We start from the raw sequence: 12,765 nt of genomic DNA, 5'->3' as shown, positions 1-12,765 counted from the left end.
TAAAAATAAAATTAGCTACAGGTTATGGCAAACAGATGTTTTCTTGTCTTTGTGAGTTCAATGAAACAGTATATGGAAACAATAGAACCTTTGGTAATAGAAGCTACTGATATTAGGCAATAATTCCCTTACTGTCGCGACCCAAGGTTCCATGTTCAGGCAGCCTTTTTTGCTTGCCATTTGTGCTTTTCCGTCTGTGTTTTACCTTAATTACCTACAGCTTTTAAATTATCCTAAAATATAACAAACCTATTTTATCAAGTACTGATTTACAGTCCTGGATATAATCGAGGTGCAACTTTCACTTAAAAAAAATGCAAAAAAAATGGGACGGTCACCTGACAGAAAGACAATGATTCTTGGTGGTAAATCTCCCTCTCGACCTGTGAGTGCGCTATATAACTGGAACAGAGTACCCTGGACTACTTGGCCTGACACTTCGTTCCGAGGGTTAAAAGGAAGTCTGTCATTTAGAAAAGGGACAAAGCTTCGATACACAAACTCATCGACCCAGAAGGGAAATGATGTGGCAGATCGGACTGGAGGAGCAGCTGCAATCGTTTACCAAGGGGTCATGAGTGACGGTATAAAATAGGGGTCGAAGCGACGTAATCTGTTTCTTCGTTTTGGTTGATGAAAAGTGACCCGGAAGGACTTGTGTTTTGTGTATCCATATCGTGAGTGTTTGTTTGTTCTGTCTATTTGTTGCTTGCTATCACTAGACAGCTAACACATTCCGGAGCTGTCGCCAGAAGCCAGCACAAACCTGGAACAGCACTGCACTGCATCACAAATAACTATTTGCACTAGTACTAATTCACGCACTAACTGTGTGTTTTATGTTGGTGTGTAATAAAAACTATTTCAGGACAAACCCAGGTATTACAAATTAAGTAATACAAGCTGCTGTATTACTTAAGATCATTTATTGTTTACTGTTTGTTTTTCTGTAAGGCACTGTACATAAAAAAAATAAATAAATAATTAAACAACCTGGATTATAATTGTCTGTCTGTTCATTGATCACCTGCACACTATCAACCACTTTCCCACATCACCTTATTAGTTTAATACTTAATCATGTGTTCCCACATGGCTGAGATGTTTGTTCATGTTCTACTTTTTTGCCTGCAAATTGAAATGCTAATGTTGTAAAAAAAATTGTAAAAAATAGACACTACATGAAGATATTAAAATATTAGTGGGATAAATTCAAGGCTATGTACAGTAGACAGTATTCTTAAGACAAAAATCAATTTACAGTTCTAAAACAAATAAGAAAACAACTCTGGACTACTCGCAAGCCCCTAAAACAAATGTCAGAGTTGTAGTTTATTTCTGATTTGGAAACTTTATTGGTTGTGTTTGTACTATCTGAAAATATCGAGCCAACGACAACTTTGAGAATACAGCCCTAGTGTCTTTTAGAGAAAATATTTTATTAAACAAGAAACACCACAAGTGCAGTCTTGTCCCACTGCATGCTGCAACAGACTTGCCCGTATCAACTAAATACACATTATTTTGGTAGCAAATATCCCATTCAGTTCCTCTGTGTATTATTTTTAAAGGGTGACAATGATCTTTTCCGGGATACCAAGATATCTAGCAAGCTAAAGGAAAGACAGGTAACAAACTACATGTTTTAGTTAACCCTCTTTTGGCTATTTCACAAAATTCCTTTTCTGGTGAAAATGACAGTATTCTGTGCAGAGAGAAGAATCCATTGAAATATTTAAAAAACATGCAGAACCTCACCAGAGTGGGTGATGGAAGGGGATTTGTCAGACCAGGTACCAGACACTTTGCGGGACTTCAGTGTGGGTTTGAGCTGCATGTTGCTGCCACTGCCCTCCTGCTCAGAAATACTGAGGCTGGCTTTCGATGGGGGAGACTAGAGAACAAAGAAACAGGGTGAGCACTGGGTAACCAGACAGGGTATTAAATCAGTTCCACAATTAAGACAATATAATTGAACAAATTGTCATCTTTACATGTATTTTGCCAATCTTTTGATTTCGAAACAATGAAAAAAGCAGCTCTAAAGTTTCTGATGGTGGTTTATATATAGGTTATGCTCTTCAGGAATCAATTAATCGTATCCCCAGTTACATTAAATATAGTTGAGCTCTTATTGGGCAGTACAGAGCTCTGGTAATCGGTTCATGCAGCTGAATAAACCCTAATCACTGAGCAGCACACAATGAAAAGATCAGATGGATGAATTATGGGGTTCAAACTTGAAGCTATGGCAGTAGTGCAGGGTATACCAAGGTGAAGTGATTGTTTTCTTTATACAAGTTATGTGTATAGTGCTAGTTCCCTGATCTGCACACCCTGCACAGTTGCTGGAGGTTTACCCGTTTGCTGGCAGAGGCAGGGGAGTCAAAGTCCGGGGAGTAGGTGGAGTCCTCACGAGGGCTACAGTCCTTGGCACTGGATTGCAGTTCAGAAGAGGGGGTCTGTGCAGGGGGACTGCCAACTTCCTCAGGGACAGAGCTGTCACTGTGAGCACTGGAGTGAGACAGCACCTGCTCAGGGGCCGACTCCTCTTCACTTGCCGGCTCTGAGGGAAGAGACACAAAGTTCAGATCCAGCTCAAGAAGCTTATTCCAGTTTCATCACATAATTATAATCTATGGATGTGTGCAAAGTTCAATGTGGCTTCTGTAATATTCAAGTGCGGATATATTAGATAATCTAAAAATCACTAACACTGTGTTGCCTCACCTCCCCCCCCCCAAGCCCCTAAACTCACAACCTATTGGTGTTGAACAGATTACCTGTCACAAACAAAAATTCACAAACAAAAACTTGCATACTAATTAACCTAAATTTAGGGGAAGAGCAAGCTCACCTTTGTGCTCAGGGCTGTTGTGTCCCTCGGAGTCCCCCCGGGGGCTGCCCTGTCTCTGCAGCTCTCGGTCCCAGGCTGCCAGGGCCAGCTTCTCCATGCGGCGGATCTCAGCCTCCTCCGCATCCAGCCGCCTCTTCCACTGCAGCAGCTCCTCGGCATGGCGCCGTCGCTGCATCAGCTTCTGCTCTCGCTTCGTCAGGAACCTGAGTGGGACACACACACACACACACACACACACACACAGGGAGGATGAGGAGCAGGGAGAGGGCAGCACAGCAACACACTTTCAATCAACCCCAAGAGATCACATCTCGTTGGCAAGGGGGTCCTGGAACAATTACAATCAGAGTCCCGTATCTCTACTACACCTGGATTGTAATATACTAGATCCTATTCCGCAATTGGTACCATGGACTGGGTGTCAATACGTGTGTGACACACAAAATACCCCATAGTCAACACTATTGCAGTTATTTCCAAACATATGACAATTCAAATACTAAAATGTCAACGTTGTATCTACAATTCCAGTGAAATTTGTAAAGCAAGTCCAGGTAGGATTTGATTCCAAGTATCAGAGGCTGACAACATGCATCAAACCAAGGCTTCACTTCCTTTTTCCCCATTAAATACATTACAAGAAAATATGATGTATTTATTTTATTAAAAAAACACCAATACCCTAAACATATTTCCTGGTCAAAAAATATTCACGTTAACATATAGAAATACACACATTCATGCTGAAGCTTGCTTCCACGCATTTTTCAGAACTGAACACACCCTTTTACAAATACAAGGTGCATAGTATTTATATACAGTACTGTATACAGTAAACTATAGTGTTTTTTGACAGGGCAGTATACAAAGAACTGTTATAACCCAAAGTTATTCAGTCATGTTGATTGTACAGTTTCCAGAGGACAGACCCAATTGCAGATTTTTCCTTTTCCACTGTGTTTTATTCATTTTAACCAGAATATATTTAGACTGTTTAGACTTTTTGTATACAGTGCTATTAAAACGTACTGAGAAAAGCTTCCTCACAAGCTGAATCTTCTTCACTGAGCTGTTACTACCTCTTGATTTCTAACAGCAGTATACTATTGAATATAACTTAACATATATCAAAAATATACTGTATAAATCTAGCACCAGCAGGGGAACTGCTTAAATGCTGTAAACCCCTTTCAATATACATTCCCTGTCTGTCCACTCCCAAGAGGGTGTGAGTGAACCGAGCATGCTCTATGGTGGCAGTGGAAGCAGAGAGAAAGGCTGAGCTCTGTACTGTACCTGACCAACTGGTTGTAGATAAACAGCTGGAATTTGGGATGAAGGTTGGGGAAACAGACACTGAGAGAGGCCCAGTGATCAGATGTAAAGACAGAGAAGAAGTAGTGGACAGGAGAGCAGTGTCTACAAAATAAGGAGGGAGATTTTACAGATGAGAATCAATTCCATGAGAGAGAAAAGAGAGAAAGTGAAAAAGCAACAGTTTAACTGCCCTTTTATATTTTTAAAACATGGACTTTGAAGAAATTTCCTCACACACAACCATCGTAGCACTACGCTGAAAACGGCCGACTTAGCTGAACAGATTTTCATGTTGGTCATTTTAAAAGACATTCTTGTGTCTTATTTTAAATGTTTACAATTTAATGGAGTACTGTCACATGCATGCTAAATAACCCATAACACAACTGTGAAGAGTTAAAGGGTGAGGCTTTTTTGGATTAGATATCTGTATGATAGAAGGGACTGATCTACTCTTCCAGATGTTTATTTTTTATTTTTATTTTTTTTAAAGTACATTTTTAGTTGTGTGCAACAAGCAGTAATCCGCAAAGGTAAGCAGGATTTTTTATTAATGTTCTCCCCAAAGGACTTTGTTTTCACTAAATTAAATTGTCTTGTGTCGTGGGGGGGGGGGGGATTATGGAATTAAAATTCAATAGCAAATAGTAATTTGGTAATAATTGTGTGAATGTATTGACTGATCACTTAAAACCGATTAACTATGACCTAAATTGGAACTGCCAATGCTCTAGCAAAAGCAGGCATTGCTCCATCACCTTGACGAAGGAAGAGAGACAGGCAAAGAGAGTGTCAGGGGACACACTACATTCTCTCTTATCCTACGGGATAGCCAGAGTCAGTAAAAGCAAGAAAGCAGGAACAAATAAGAGGTTTTCAGGTCTGCATCCTGTCCCATATCTTTCTAAACATCAACAAAACAGCACACTGTACCATTGTCTGGCATAGAGCATGCTCATATTCACATGCACACCACACACAAAGGGAAATATGTGCATTAACAGCTTGCTTTAGGGAAAGCACACAGCTTTGTTTGACGATTTCCCTCAGACCCCATGCTCTCTAAATATACTGGTATCCCTGAAGAGATAAACCACCCCATCTTCAAATACATGTCATATTTTAACATGCAAGCCCAAGTGATAACCCAAAATGCATCAATTTTCTAGGATGAACAACTGGGGATGGGTCATTTGTTCATTTCAAACCCAAAACTGGTGTAATGGTAAACTACCAAGACTGGTATAACTTTAATAGAGAGAAATACAAGCAGGTAATAAATGCCCAGTCATTCTGCACTTCATGATACTTGTTGGAAGGGAGTATCTGCTGTGCTGGACAGTTAGTTCATTTGTCAATAAAGTAACAAAGTCCTCTCTAAACTATGTTATGCATCACTGCCACGTTGGAAACATAAGAATGCCAAGTCCTGATAATATTTAAACACCGGTTCACTCCTGGCAGCTAGACAAAGCCAACCTGGCAACTAAGCTGTCTGTGTGCTTGACCCTATAATGCACTGGGGTAAATTAAACAAAGCCTCCGAAATTATTATTTATTTAGGTTTGTATTAAATCAGATTTAAAAAAAAATTATCACCCTGAAGCAATTTCTGAGCAGCTGCACAGCGACTCCACTGGCTGAAAATGGCTAGTGCAGGTGCCAAAATAGTTCTTTTTTATTTTTTTCTACAATTATTTTTACTTTAATAGTTTAGATTAAAATCTGGTCAGTGTCCTGGATTTAGCAGGGAATCATTTCGATATTGGTTACAGTTTTCAGTCTGAAGCATATATCGTGGTACCAGAAATGAAAAGGAAATATGTGACTTATTGTGCATTTTTTATTTTAAAATTGAAAAATGTACATTTCACCCCCTCAATAACCCAACATAAAATATACAAGATACTGCTTATTTGATTTAGCAGTTGTAAGGAAGCACAGAGGATACACAGAAGGAGAAAAAAAGAAATCAGTGCTGATGATATGTGGGAGGATGTTACGACAAGATAAGCAGGGCAGCGCAGGAAGCCCTTTAAGCAGCCATTAGTAACAGGTGCTGTTTAAGCCCTGATATATAGGTAGAACACAGTGGAAAATCCAGCTTTTAAAACTGAACCTTTTGAAGGTATCTGATCTAAATTAACTTAAAATATTTTCAGAAAGGTTAATGTCCAAGGCTTATTATAATCTGAATCCCATCTACTGGGAATCCTAAACCGCTCATCCATTACAAAGCACTTCATTTAATAACTACAGAACTGAGGGTGGGGCTCAAGTGGTTTCAAATATGGAAAGAGGAGATTTAATTTTAATTGGCAGTTGCTGTCAGGTAGGGTTGATATGATAATATTACTTTAATGTAAACGACCATTCAATATTGATTAAAAAAAACCAAAACTATCGTACTGCACACACACTACCGTTCATCATGTATTACAGACAGTATTTTCTAGGCCTTATAACTCAAGATCTGAAAACTGTGAATCACACAATATATATTGCAATGATCAAAGAGATTGACACTTCAAACCAAGGTTAGTAGATTCTTATTAGCTCAAAATGGGTTTCAGTGCTTTCACAGCTTAAGAGAAGGAAAGCATGTACTTACTTCTCGTCCATGTGCGAGCGCATCTTCTTAAGTTTCTGCATGATGCTGCTGGTCTCGCTCCCGGAGACAGACAGGGGCGAGGGACTGCGAGTCTCCAGTTCAGTTTGCACTGTGCTGGGCTTCACATCCTCTTCCACGGTGTCCGAGCTGGGCAGCTCCTGAAACACACACAGATACAGGCACAGCATTAGAAGATTGCCACAAATTGTCATTAACTTGGTGACAATTCCAGAAAAAGAAAATGAGTGAATTGCTTCTATAGTTAGAAATTTGTTGCATTGTGTTTCACAGAATTTAGAAGCATCTACCTTAGAAAGCTTGTTTGGCAGGGAAATAAAGAAAAACTAATTCTAGTATAATGATTGGGCTCTGAGCAAACAAATAATTAAATTCTGCCATCACCACTTTACTTTCTGCTTACAATGAATTTAAATGAACACAAGAAAAATTAAGCAACTGGAATAAAAAGTCAAGAAATCAGAAAAGGGAGTTTAAAGCTTTGGGAAACTGTGTGAATATCTGCTTGCACCCCTGTAAATGTGGTGATGGAAACACAACTGACCAATTCGGCGCCCCCTGCTAACTTGAGCCTCTCGTGCAGTTTGATCGTGGTCTGGCGCATCCTCTGGATCTCCTGCTGCTGTTTCATGATCAGCTGCCGCTCCTTCCTAGCAGCCTTGTTAGCCTCCTGGAGCCGCTTGATCTCCGCCTACACACAGGATAGGGAGTGATCAGTGAAGGGGCATTTACTGAAACAAGGACACCAAGAGTTGCACCACATACACATTTCAAAGTGACAATCTCCCAAAATCTACTCAAGTTCAAGGGAGACAAGAGCTAAAACAGCCACTGTACCGCTATGGCCAAATGTTTTGCAGCGTCCTATAGAATGAACTAATTTTGCTTTAAAAGTTGAACGACACCTGCTAATAATGTTACATTAACATATTGAATTAAATACCGCTTTGTAGTTTTTTATATACTTAAAATACAAAAAAATGTGACAAACGTAACGTGAAATACTGTACTTCTATTATGGCTTCAATGGGTGCTCTGCATTTTATTCAAAATGACTAAATATATAACATACAAAGAGTCATCAGTTTAAACTCAATGTCATAATGCAATCAACAACTAAAATGGGCACCTACAGCAAATTCATATACACGCACCAGCTGATTTACATGCTACATTTCTGCAATGGAACAATAGTTTTATTTCTACATCTTTATAAAAAGCGTGTGGCTCTTTCCATCTGGTTTTATAGTGGCAGAGCTTTGTTATAATGTATACAGCTGGCAATGCTCTCATGATGCCACTTCTAATTCTGAGGAACCGGACACAAATCTTCAGCACAGATGTTATAAGATTGGCTCTCTTATTTTCTGCAGTCTCATTTCAGAGCACTAGAGGGAGGAAGGAGACAGCTAGAACTAGAAGCCCAATTACCTGCTCTTGCTGTAGCCGGAGCAGCAGGCCGCGCTGCCTCTTGCGAATCGGGGGCATCTTGTCATCCTCTCCTTTGTGTCTCAATCGCCTAGGAGGTGAACCCAATTTATAAACTCTTCAACAGGCGTTGCCATGACAGGCAGCGAAAAACTTACAGGACAACACAAAGTAAACTAAACAAGGAAATTCTCTATTCTTAATGGACCCTGGCTGGCTCCCTCTCTGCTAATAGCCATCACAGAAATGCATAAACCTGTAAACTATATACAGTGACTCACATGTAGTGACGCCCTGCAATTTCACAAAATCATTTAGGAGGTCTGAACTAACTGTTGCTGGTTATTTAAACACTACTTGCTTTCAATGAGAATACAGATTTTACAATCAGGACACAAATCGTAAGTACAGACACCCATTTAGTTTGATCTAAATTTGGTATGGCCTTTGGATTTAGCTTCCAAGTGTCTTGTCCATCCTAACATGTACCAGCTGTTTGCACAAGTCTGGGGAATATCATTCACCATTATTTTCAACAGATCAGTTTCAGAGCATCACTACTCAATCAGATTCATAACTTCTACTCAGAACTAGAGATACAGTCTGGGTTATGGACCAAGAATCTTGGTGCTGCATTTACTGCACAATACCAGAATTGTACTGAAACTAATATGGGGTGTTCAATCATTCTGGATAAGGATGTTCCACTGTATCTTCAACATGACTGAAGTGGCCTCTTACTGCTTCTGGTGCTCCAGCCAAGCCAGCTCAGCCTTGGTTTTCTCCTTGAGAGCCTTCTCCCGGAGCCTGAGCAGTGAGGACTGGTGGTGAGCACGCACCTCCTCCTCCTTCATGTACTGCCTCACCATCTCCATTGTGAACCTGGAGAAGCTGTCCTGCCCACTGGAGAAAGGCATGCTGCCATCCTGCTGGGGACAACAGATGGAGGGCACCAGTCAGGATACAGCAGGGATAAGACCACAGCTATGACAACACAATACCTGAGCAGGTCAGGTTAAACTCTGGTCAATTTAAAAAAAATGTTCAAATCAAGAATGAAAAAATTCTGGCTAGACCTTTTAAAAAATGTCACCTACAGGAAGTTATTTCATAAGTTGCCTGGTATTTGAGACACTTGTGTAAACAGCAATTCCTCACATCACTGTTTAATTATTACTAGTGACCATCATACTTTATGTACATCACACTGTATAAATAGAGTTTTTATATACCTCAGGAACCATTTTCTTAGTGTTGATGAAACTTTACAAGGGAATACTTTACCACGAGATAGAGAGTATCAATACAGAGGTATCAGGAGATGTCTGCTAATCTGTTTGTATGTAGATCAAAGCGGAGGTATTGTAGGATGTCTGTTAATTTGTCTGTACATACATCAATGCAGTATCAGGAAATATCTGTTAATCTCTGTAGATATGTAGGTACATATATTTTAGTTCTGGGACGAACACTGGATTTTCATGTTCAGATATTCACTTAATTTAAATTAGTTTGTTTTTCAAAAACTAATAAAAACCATTATATAGTCAGCACTTGCATATCCGACCCTATAAAATGTTGACTTCAGTTAAACATGAGTGACGCATATCCGATACGTATTGTAGCGTATATAAAATTTTCCATTAACGACCTAACAGCAAAATGAAATCTAAATGTCATCCATGTACAGAACTGCGTAAAACGTAGACGATGCAAATTAGCAAAACCAAAAGATTTAAAAAAAAAAAAAAAAAACAACACAGGTTTCCAGAATTAAAACAGTATTCAAGGTCAGTATTCAAAATTGCAGAATATTGCTTGATAAGGTCCTAATGTCACAGTTTACTTGTAAATGAAAATGCACAAAAGCAACAAAAGACCACAGTATCTAAAACTGTTAATGATTAACTGTTACATTACCCTAGCTTGTATCGTTTTGTTTTGGCTGCATTTGGTCAGGTGAAACTGGAGGAAGCGCTGTGTAACTGCACAATATAATAGACTGATTTGGCAAGAGAGAATTAAAAAATACAAAAAAACAAACACTGGCAGTCACGGATATTCAGGTAAATTGTAACACTGAAGAAGGCTTTGTATCAGAAAACTGGTGACAGTGTCAGAAATCACATGTGACGGGCAAGGGCAATTTGTTGGATTGATTTTACTCTAATGCAAGACCGGTAAAACGAGACTGATGTGTATCTGGTTAACAGATATCTGAGTGCTGACTGTATTGCTCTGAACGCAGGCAGAGACAGCATAGCAGCAGGGTCAGTGGGCGTGGCCGTGGCCCTGTGTGCGTGCGCGCGCCTTTATTTTACAACAAATGCACAAACCTGCTGCACTGAAAGAATCCATTCCCAACTGAGGAAGCTTGTTGCTAGGAAGCTGACGTCACTGCCTTGTGACCTTTGCTAGTGCATTGCTGCCACATGTGAATACCTCGTTGGCTAAAATAAAAACCGCTTCAGCAAGTAGATATTTAATTTGCTTTGTGTTATTGTGCAATACGTGTGATATGATAATAGTACGATATTAATGGTTTGTTTTTAATTGTTTTGTATATTTTTGTTTGTGGTGTGCAGTACGAAATAAAACAAACAGTAATTCTAAGTGCATATGTATACTGCAGCTAAGGCATACGCAGTTAGACAGTAGAAATGGGGAGCCAACTCCACGATCGTGATATATCCGAATCCGCAGCATAGCGAGGGGTGAGTACTTTATTGTGCTTTAATGATTTCCCTGACTCACCTTGACAGAGTAGAGGATGGGCTTGTCTGGTGCTGGCTCCTCGTCTGAATCCTCATGGGGGCCTCTCTTCTTCTCCAGAGTGAAGCGGCGGTGAGACTCCGAGGGTAGCAGCGAGCGGAATGATTTTTCCTCTATCTCATCCTCTGTCATCGACTCGTCGAACTTCAGGGAGTACTCTGTGGCAATGGAGGTACTATCTGCAGGGGCAATGACAGAGGCTAGAGCCATGCCCAAATGCACTGCATACAAAAGTACTGTAACCACAAATTGCTTTCTCAAAACAAAGTGCAAAACCCACACCACCCTGGTGGCTTCGTGATTGGCTATTAGAATTCTTATTGGGGCATGTTAATAGCTGGTATGCAAACTAAAAAATAGTTATATATATATATATATATATATATATATATATATATATATATATATATATATATATATATATACACACACACACAGTCAAAACTTTGAGTACACTTGCTGGAAACTATGTTTTTTCATAATTGACGATGTTTTACGTTGTATATGTTTCTGTAAATACTTGAAAATGTAAACAGATGTTACAATATACAAAACAAAACATAAGGAGTATCAAAGCAATGTTCAAGAAAATTGAAAATTGTCTCCAAATCTTGGATTCCTCAAAACAGCCACCCTTTGCCTTAATAACAGCCTCACAAACAAGAGGCATTTGGTTAACGTGTTTCAGCAGGAAATCACCAAACATGTCTTCCCAGCTCTTCTGCAGCAGTTCTCAGAGATGTAGGGCACTTGTGGGTAGCTTTGCTTTGACTCTTCTGTTCAGTTCATCCCATACAAGTTCCTTCACTTTCCTTCTTCGCCAGATAGTTCTTGCACAACTTTGAGGTGTGTTTCGGGGCATCATCTTGCTGAAGTATGAAGGATTGCCCAACTAGCCGTAATCCTGATGGAATGGCATGCCTCTGAAGTATGCTATGATAGCCATGCTGGTTGAGCTTGCCATGGACTTGCCTCCTCCTTGCTTGACAGTGGGAACCACACATGCAGAACTCATGCGCTCACCCTGCGTCTTACAAATACTCGGTGGTTGGACCCAAACATTTCAAATTTAGACTCATTGGTCCATAAGACCAACTTCCACTCCTCAAACGTCCAGTTTCTGTGTTTTTGGGCCCAGGCAAGTCTCTTCCTCTTATTCTGCACTCTTAACAATGGTTTCTTTGTAGTAATTCTTCCAGTTAGGCCAGCTTCACGCAATCTCCTCCGAACAGTAGATGCTGAAATATCTACTTCTAGTAGCATTTAGCTGAGCTTGTATTTCAGGGGCAGTTAATCGCCAGTTTTGCAGACTTGTGTCTCGAATGAACTTGTTCTCTGATTCTGAGGTCATCTTTGGCCTGCCTGACCTTGTTCGGTCCTCATGAGTGCCAGTTTCTTCAAATCATTTGATGGTCTTGACCACAGCAGTTACAGACACTTGCAAAGTTCTTGTGATTTGTCTTAAAGATTGACCTTCATTTCTTAAAGTAATTATAGACTGTCTTTTGAACTAACAAAAACTGAAGTCATCAGTGTCAGTATACATCACTTATGTGTAAGCTTTGATGACTGTTTTTATTGTCATTTTAACCTGTGTTACTGTTATATTTTAACTGTTCGACCGCAATAAAATAAAATGTAAAGACACAGTCCTTCAGAAGTAAAATTCACATCCATCGCATGGCTGAATTATACATAAGGGCCACTAGGAACTTTGAGAAAACTGTGTATTGTCACGTGGAGGTGGAAACATACGAGTCAG

General features: G+C 39.8%; 1 protein-coding gene across 8 annotated transcripts in view; it reads right to left on the bottom strand.

Moving 5' to 3' along the window:
* cep350 (centrosomal protein 350) overlaps positions 1-12,765 on the bottom strand; it is an 82,972-nt gene that overhangs the window by 17,364 nt on the left and 52,843 nt on the right. For 5 of the 8 annotated variants that reach the window (XM_041278051.1, XM_041278056.1, XM_041278053.1 and 2 more), the window contains 9 exons: positions 10,986-11,182; positions 8,973-9,160; positions 8,235-8,322; positions 7,348-7,494; positions 6,786-6,943; positions 4,154-4,276; positions 2,858-3,060; positions 2,361-2,566; positions 1,759-1,894 (listed from right to left, as the gene is read on the bottom strand). In XM_041278051.1, the coding sequence (XP_041133985.1) occupies positions 1,759-1,894; positions 2,361-2,566; positions 2,858-3,060; positions 4,154-4,276; positions 6,786-6,943; positions 7,348-7,494; positions 8,235-8,322; positions 8,973-9,160; positions 10,986-11,182 (1,446 nt within the window). The remainder of the gene's footprint in view (positions 1-1,758; positions 1,895-2,360; positions 2,567-2,857; positions 3,061-4,153; positions 4,277-6,785; positions 6,944-7,347; positions 7,495-8,234; positions 8,323-8,972; positions 9,161-10,985; positions 11,183-12,765) is intronic. The other 3 variants (XM_041278052.1, XM_041278057.1, XM_041278058.1) reach the window with 3 other exon arrangements.

The sequence above is a fragment of the Polyodon spathula genome, chromosome 18 (assembly GCF_017654505.1).
Source record: "Polyodon spathula isolate WHYD16114869_AA chromosome 18, ASM1765450v1, whole genome shotgun sequence".
Classification (NCBI taxonomy): Eukaryota; Metazoa; Chordata; class Actinopteri; order Acipenseriformes; family Polyodontidae; genus Polyodon; species Polyodon spathula.
This window is presented reverse-complemented; position numbering and strand designations above follow the sequence as displayed.